The sequence below is a fragment of the Haliotis rubra genome, unplaced genomic scaffold (assembly GCF_003918875.1).
Source record: "Haliotis rubra isolate DU_JTF1 unplaced genomic scaffold, ASM391887v1 Scf291, whole genome shotgun sequence".
Lineage (NCBI taxonomy): Eukaryota > Metazoa > Mollusca > Gastropoda > Lepetellida > Haliotidae > Haliotis > Haliotis rubra.
The window spans coordinates 823,772-832,843 of record NW_025766959.1 but is presented as its reverse complement, the minus strand read 5'-3'; the positions used below and the strand labels follow the sequence as shown (position 1 = coordinate 832,843).

At 42.1% G+C, this 9,072-nt stretch overlaps 1 protein-coding gene across 1 annotated transcript; it reads right to left on the bottom strand.

Moving 5' to 3' along the window:
• Window positions 1-773: 773 nt before the first annotated feature.
• LOC124282005 (circumsporozoite protein-like) lies at window positions 774-1,421 on the bottom strand. Its single transcript, XM_046718010.1, has one exon. The coding sequence runs from the start codon at window positions 1,419-1,421 to the stop codon at window positions 774-776; it is 648 nt and encodes a 215-aa protein (XP_046573966.1).
• Between the last annotated feature and the right edge of the window lie 7,651 nt (window positions 1,422-9,072).

Sequence of the window (9,072 nt, the reverse complement as noted above, 5' to 3'; positions counted from 1 at the left end):
AATCCACTTCGAAGGGCGGCTATGTGAATTGCCAGTAAAAAACATTTACTGATATATTATTTCCACCATATTCCGACGGGAGGAGTAGGTTTCCCGTAGTTAATGATCCGTTGATATTAAATATTACTAATGCTATTTTTCTGATTGAATTGTCAGTGTGCAGTAACCCACATGGTTAATACGTGTTTCCTGAAAGTGTCAAATTCGCTGAGTCAAACGATGTGGTCATTTAGCTGAAATACTGGTGATACACTCCCCTGGAATCGGAACTCTTGACGAAACCCTAAAAACCTTCAGTGATAAGTGGTTCTTGAGAGGCCAGATGGATAGATCTGTGGTGGTTGTTGGAAGTGGGGATGGTTGTTGGCAGTGTGGATGGTTGTTGGAAGTGTGGATGGTTGTTGGATGTGTGGATGGTTGGATCTGTGGTGGTTGTTGGAAGTGGGGATGGTTGTTGGAAGTGTGGATGGTTGTTGGAAGTGTGGATGGTTGTTGGAAGTGTGGATGGTTGGGTCTGTGGTGGTTGCTGGGGGTGGTTGGGTCTGTGGTGGTTGCTGGAAGTGGGGATGGTTGGGTCTGTGGTGGTTGCTGGTGGGATGGTTGGGTCTGTTATGGTTGCTGGAAGTGGGGATGGTTGGGTCTGTTATGGTTGCTGGAAGTGGGGATGGTTGGGTCTGTGGTGGTTGCAGGGGATGGTTGGGTCTATGGCGGTTGCTGGAAGTGGGGATGGTTGGGTCTGTGGCGGTTGTTGGAAGTGGGGATGGTTGGGTCTGTTATGGTTGTTGGAAGTCTGGATGGTTGGGTCTGTGGTGGTTCCTGGAAGTGGGGATGGTTGGATCTGTGATGGTTGTTGGAAGTCTGGATGGTTGGGTCTGTGGTGGTTGCTGAAAGTTGTGATGGTTGGGTCTGTGGTGGTTGTTGGAAGTGGGGATGGTTGGGTCTGTGATGGTTATTGGAAGTGGGGATGGTTGGATCTGTGGTGGTTGCTGGGGATGGTTGGGTCTGTGATGGTTGTTGGAAGTGGGGATGGTTGGATCTGTGGTGGTTGTTGGAAGTGGGGATGGTTGGATCTGTGGTGGTTGCTGGAAGTGTGGATGGTTGGGTCTGTGGTGGTTGTTGGAAGTGTGGATGGTTGGGTCTGTGGCGGTTGCTGGGGATGGTTGGGTCTGTGGTGGTTGCTGGAAGTGGGGATGATTGGGTCTGTGGTGGTTGCTGGGGATGGTGGCTGTGGTGGTTGCTGGGGATGGTGGCTGTGGTGGTTGCTGGGGATGGTGGCTGTGGTGGTTGCTGGGGATGGTGGCTGTGGTGGTTGCTGGGGATGGTGGCTGTGGTGGTTGCTGGGGATGGTGGCTGTGGTCGGGAGTGTAGTTTACGTTACCTGTTACCTTGATGCCAGATTTCCTTTCTTGCCTGAGATACATCATTTGTGCAACGAAATGCCAAATATTTAGAGCAACTAAGAAAGACTGTGCAACACAGTTACTAACACTCAAGATGAAATCACTAGATAGAGACTCTAATAGAGGAGATTATACTAGAATCACAATGACCTGACACGTGAAGAAATAATCTGTGATGACATAATCACCAGGGGCACAGATGGCACAATTACAATAACACAATTACCTGAAACATAAAAACTGAGGACACAATTACTTCGGACACATCTACTGAGGACACAATAAGTTGAGAGACACTTACTGAGGACACAATAACTTAGGACAATCATTTGAGACACAATTACTGAGGACACAATTACTTGAGACACACTTACTTTGGACAATAAATGAAACACAATTACTGATGACACAATTATACTTAGGACAATTATTTGAGACGCAATTACTGAGGACACAATTACTTGAGACACAGTTACTTTGGACAATAAATGAAACACAATTACTGAGGACAATTATTTGAGACACAATTACTGATGACACAATTACATAGGACAATTATTTGAGACGCAATTGCTGAGGACACAATTACTAGAAAAACAGATACTTAGGACAATAACTGAAACACAAGTACTGAGACCAATTACTTGAGACACAATTACGTACGACGCACTCACTAACCGCACATATATTGAGGTCACATTCTCAAGAGTCACAGTTACTGATGATCCCAATCAATAGGGAAATAATCTCAAAACACAAACTGTCTTGAGTTTTAATAACGAGAGGGCACCTATCAGGACACAGTACCGTGATACGTAATTGTTTGAAACACAATTACTCGCCGTACAAACACAGATTTCACAGAGACAGTCACTTGAAGCACAATTATAGAGTACACAATAATTAAAGGCACAAGAGACACAATTACAGAGAACACAATAATTCAAAACACAATTACAGAGAACGCAATAATTAACGACACAATCACAGAGAACGCAATAATTAACGACACAATCACAGAGAACACAATATTTAAAGACACAAATACAGAGAACACAATAATTAAAGACACAATCACAGAGAACACAATAATTAAAGACACAAATACAGAGAACACATTAATTAAAGACTCAAATACAGAGAACACATTAATGCAAACACAATTACAGAGGACGCAATGATTAAAGACACAAATAAGGAACACAATAGCAAGATACACAGATATAGACGACACAATAATTTGAGACACAATTACATATGACGCATTAATTAAAGACACAAATAGAGAACACCGTAGTTCAAGACACAAATACACAGAGGCACAGAAGGCACACTTACAATAACACAATTAACTGAAACACAATAACTTGTGACACAGTTACTTTGGACAATAACTGAGACACAATCAAAGAGAACACACTAATTAGAGACATAAATACGGAGGACACAATAGTTAAATACACAATTACAGAGGAAACAATAATTAAAGACACAACTACAGAGAACTCAATAATTACAGACACATGATAAAGACATAATGATATTTATCACCATCATTAGATGTTTTGTATGTCTGTTTTAGCGCTTAGAAACGAGGGACAACGGCTATCGATCTTTATCTATGGTAATTATATTATCATGGGAAAGATGTTTACCCACATCTAATGGAAATGTTAAAATGTCGACACTAGACGGTTTCACTGATCGTGTCATTGTTAAATCCTCCCGACCTCCATAATCAAATCCATCGTGCATTAGACATCAGCTCACTGCCATTGTTTGGAGGACACGGTTTTAGATTTCAGCTCAACTAAAAGAAATGAAGTCTGTTTGCTCACACGTGTACCGCTGTGGAATTGATTTTATCATGGACACTTCAATAGACATCCGTCCAACTAAACTATTTGGAACTCCAGCAAATGACATGCATTGATTTTTGTCAGTATTTTAATTGTGAATACACGATGCATTTACAGCCACGGTTTTTATGTCGCTTCTTTATTGTTGTGTTAGCAGGTTCACTGGGGGTCTGTCCATACAACCAGTGGTTAGTAAACAATGGATATGAATGATTGTTTTCTTCAATGCTGTCAAGACAATTGACGGTTGCACATGAATTCACCCTTAGGATTTCTTCCTTAAAAAAACATGAATAAAAAATAAATAGATGAAAAATTATATAAGATCCGAAGCATTTGTGTATGTTTGTTGATATTAGGGTTAATGCGTTCAACTCCAGACATTGTGCCTGTAGTTTAAATATACACCCTTGTTCATAAATAGGTAATTTTTCAATTGATTATATCATTACTGATGCTAGTGTCATGTAGAATCTATGTGGTTATGAGCCAGTGGTCGCCATCAATTGATTATATCATTACTGATGCTAGTGTCATGTAGAATCTATGTGGTTATGAGCCAGTGGTGGCCATCAATTGATTATATCATTACTGATGCTAGTGTCATGTAGAATCTATGTGTTATGAGTTATGAGCCAGTGGTCATTACATCAATTCATGATTATATCATTACTGATGCTAGTGTCATGTAGAATCTATGTGGTTATGAGCCAGTGGTGGCCATCAATTGATTATATCATTACTGATGCTAGTGTCATGTAGAATCTATGTGGTTATGAGCCAGTGGTCACCATCAATTGATTATATCATTACTGATGCTAGTGTCATGTAGAATCTATGTGGTTATGAGCCAGTGGTGGCCATCAATTGATTATATCATTACTGATGCTAGTGTCATGTAGAATCTATGTGGTTATGAGCCAGTGGTCGCCATCAATTGATTATATCATTACTGATGCTAGTGTCATGTAGAATCTATGTGGTTATGAGCCAGTGGTGGCCATCAATGATTATATCATTACTGATGCTAGTGTCATGTAGAATCTATGTGGTTATGAGCCAGTGGTCGCCATCAATTGATTATATCATTACTGATGCTAGTGTCATGTAGAATCTATGTGGTTATGAGCCAGTGGTGGCCATCAATTGATTATATCATTACTGATGCTAGTGTCATGTAGAATCTATGTGGTTATGAGCCAGTGGTCACCATCAATTGATTATATCATTACTGATGCTAGTGTCATGTAGAATCTATGTGGTTATGAGCCAGTGGTCACCATCAATTGATTATATCATTACTGATGCTAGTGAATCTATGTAGAGATCTATGTGGTTATGAGCCAGTGGTGGCCATCAATTGATTATATCATTACTGATGCTAGTGTCATGTAGAATCTATGTGGTTATGAGCCAGTGGTCGCCATCAATTGATTATATCATTACTGATGCTAGTGTCATGTAGAATCTATGTGGTTATGAGCCAGTGGTGGCCATCAATTGATTATATCATTACTGATGCTAGTGTCATGTAGAATCTATGTGGTTATGAGCCAGTGGTCACCATCAATTGATTATATCATTACTGATGCTAGTGTCATGTAGAATCTATGTGGTTATGAGCCAGTGGTCGCCATCAATTGACAATGTTGATGGAACAAACTGACGAAAACAATGTCTGTTAGTTATAGATGAATGAATTTAACGCCAATACTTCACGTGTGTCTTTACATCAGTTCGTCAGGCTCCCATAACGCACACAGTAACCTAATTAAAGGAGGCAGTTCAGTCCTCCATTAACTTCTTCTGAATACTTGATTGTTTGTCATGACAGCAAACTGTTAAGCAGTGAACCAAACGGCTAGGTACATGCAGTTCAGGTTAGATACATCTAGCAGAAGGCTGGTTACATGTTGCACACGGCTAGATACATCTAGCAGAAGGCTAGGTACATGCAGTTCAGGTTAGATACATCTAGCAGAAGGCTGGTTACATGTTGCACACCGCTAGATACATCTAGCAGAAGGCTGGTTACATGTTGCACACCGCTAGATACATCTAGCAGAAGGCTGGTTACATGTTGCACACCGCTAGATACATCTAGCAGAAGGCTGGTTACATGTTGCACACGGCTAGATACATCTAGCAGGCTGGTTACATGTTGCAAGGCTGGTTCCCTGTTGCACACCGCTAGATACATCTAGCAGAAGGCTGGTTACATGTTGCACACCGCTAGATACATCTAGCAGAAGGCTGGTTACATGTTGCACACGGCTAGATACATCTAGCAGAAGGCTGGTTCCCTGTTGCACACCGCTAGATACATCTAGCAGAAGGCTGGTTACATGTTGCACACCGCTAGATACATCTAGCAGAAGGCTGGTTACATGTTGCACACCGCTAGATACATCTAACAGAAGGCTGTTACATGTTGCACACCGCTAGATACATCTAGCAGAAGGCTTGAAACATGCTGCACACCGCTAGATACATGTAGCATAAGGCTTGTTGCATGTTGCACACCGCTAGGTGATCTGGCGTAAGGCTCGTTACATGTTGCTCAAGGTTAGGCACATGTTACACAACCACAACACTATTTATATCTGGCATAAGTCTTGTTACATGTTGCACACCGCTAGGTAATCTGGCATAACGCTTGTTACATGTTGCTCAAGGTTAGGCACATGTTACACAACCACAACGCTATTTACATCTGGCATAAGTCTTGTTACATTTAGCACCAGCCGGGTACAGGACTCCCAAGGCTAGGCCGCCATATAGCTGGAATATTGCTGAGTGCGGCGTAAAACTAAACTCACTCACCCAAGGCTAGGTGGATGTTGACGAAAGTTTACACAGTTATTAAAACGAGGCTTCAAACCTTTGGCACGATTAATTAGAGGGTAACACCTGAACAGATTGAATAGAATTAATTATTACTTCCTGGTAATAGAACTGCTGACGATTTGAAATCGATTTCGCTCATGATAACATTGTCAAGAGAGATTGCAAGTCATGATTCGATTTGTTGAGTGCGTGCGTACTTGAGTAAATCTGCAGCGTGCAGAAAGTCAGGCCTGTGTAGATGTCCAGACACAACCCGGCTTACGTGTCTGAATATTGGGCATGTTTTTAGTAATTATGAAGTATATCCCACAGTTATTCTGTCTGTCTGTCATTAATTCACATGCCTATCGCAAGAACAGTTCACAGACGGTACCAGGTAATCATGACGGGTTTCGTCCAGGGGAAATGATTCCGTCGGGAATGTGTTGATTCTGGGATGAAAGAATTCCAGGGCGATTGTTTCCTGGGGAGTGACTTGATCCCCTACACCGTCACCGCTTCCTATATAATCTTTTCACCCACGAATTTACAAGCTGAAGCATATCTACTTACTCATATTCAGACCTCGAACATGGCCTAAATATCGGCTTTTCCTGTCATTTCTTAAACCGTTTAAGTAACGTCGCTTTAACATGGGGTATATCAACCAAGTACATTTAAAACACATGACTAAGCTAACTATCACACGTGAAGATCCGGGTTAGAATTGATCTTCAGCAACCTAGCATGTCGTAAGAGGCGACTAACAGGATCGGGTGGTCAGTCTCGCTGACTTGGTTGACACATGTCATCGTATCCCAGTTGAATTGTCTGGTCCAGACACGGTTAGTTACAGGCCGCCGTAACACAGCTGGAATATTGCTGAGTGCGGCGCTAAACAACAACAACAACAACAACAACAACAACAAAGAAAACAAAAAGAAACCAAACCAGACAAACACAATGACGCTATAAATTGTTATTTTCTCAGACAACGTTGTTCCATGTTTCAGTATCTGGTTTGTCTTATGGTTTGCAATATTCGTGCTATAACCGTGGGTTGTAAATACTCCAGTTGAGCGAAACCACTGACTGACTTGATATGGGCGCCAACCAACCAAACTAATCGTGACCTAAAACAAAGTACCTGCGAATTGGACAACTAGCGGTTGGATCTTCAAACATGAAAAGATAGGAACAGAGCGCGCAAACACAACAATTATCGGGATAAACTATTGGGGTTAGTGGGTTTTAAGTGATTAAGATGTGCGTGCATTTTGACTGCAAACGATATGTTTAAACTATGGGAAGACATTGCCTGCGACGGTTTTTAAAAAAAACTGATGTAAGTATCGATGATCTGTGACCATTTGTGAAGAAACCTCGATGGCTGAGTGGGTTAGATCGCCATTAAGTGCCTGTATCTGAGAATGTGGGTTCGAATCCCGGATGCACCTCAACCCCAAAGTGTTAGAATCTGTGCTTTCTTGAGAAGGTGGAATCCCAACATGTTACATTTGATAATGTCCGGTAAGCTGGTGCTGTAGCGAAAACACCGTTGAGTGAGTGAGAGACTTGGGTTCTACACCGTCTTAAGCAGTATTCCAGCAATATCATGGCAGGGTAACACCAGAAATGGGATTCACACATTGCACCCATATGGGGAATTGAACCCGGATCCTCGGCGTAACGAGCGAACGCTTTTACCACTTGGCTACCCCACCTCCTCAAACACCGTTAGAGGTCAGTAGGTCAGCAGGTCAGCAGTATCCAAACTCTGGAAGATTGCAAGGTTTCTACAGTCACCATTCCTTGCGGGCGACGGCGGCCATCAAACTGTATGATCCTCTCCTTGAACACCTCATAGAACGACTTGGACACTGATCACTGGCGATACATAACCACAAGGTAGGTGCATACTGATAGAATAATTGGACAGCAAGAATTATGTTTTCGAATTATGTTGTATAAAGCATATTTAGTAGTGAAATATGTTTCTTTAATTTATAACTTTATTACAGTTTATCGGTCTCCGGGTATCCTTGAAACACAGGTGATCCAGTCGCCGGAGGAACCGAAACCTGTTTGCAGAGTTAGGTCCCTTTGGTATGTCAGGAACATATGATGAGTTCGAATCCAGATTCGCCCCGAGTTTGTATTTTGGTTTGTCAGCACAATGCCCTTGTCCGTGGATTCCACCAATTTGGTAATCTGAGAATACTTCGGGGGGCGGTGGGGTAGCCAAGTGGTTTAAGCGTTCGCTCGTCACGCCGAAGACCCGGGTTCGATTCCGGGTACAATGTGTGAAGCCCATTTCTGGTGTCCCCCGCTGAGATATTGCTGGAATATTGCTAAAAGCGGCGCAAAACCATACTCACTCACTCGCTCGCTGCTTCACTTCGGGCTCTCCTCCAACATTAAGTTGTGCCGTAGAATAAATAGAACACTGTTCAAATCGGAGTTAAACCCTGCTCACCCTCTCTCTGATATCATCACTCTGTCACTCTCATAGAAATATTCCAGCTATGTGGCGCGGGTCTGTAATTCAAGAACGATCTACACAAGTGGAATGCGATGTCATGTACAACCAAGTCAGCAAGTCTGACCATCCGATTCCAGACAGACCTAGTTTCTTCAGTATACAGGACGCCCGGCCCATTAAACAAAGGTGTACCGGATATGATTCTAGACAGTTGCACGTTAAGCGTATTAGAAGTTTTTAACTTGACTGAAATAGGCCAATACATCGATGAGTTCTTATGCAAACAGTGGACATCGTAGATATAAACTTCAAAAACTAAGGGTGAGTAAACAGATCGTTCATCAAAACATTCTTTCTTTATAATATTTGTCATCACACCATTAACACACGATATTCATTCTCTAAGAGGTGTCAATTCTTAGCATGGCAGTACAGGCACGGTCGGTCCTCGAGTGGGGCGTTCGAGCGTCTTCCACAGTGAACTACTAATCCAGAGTTGTTACAT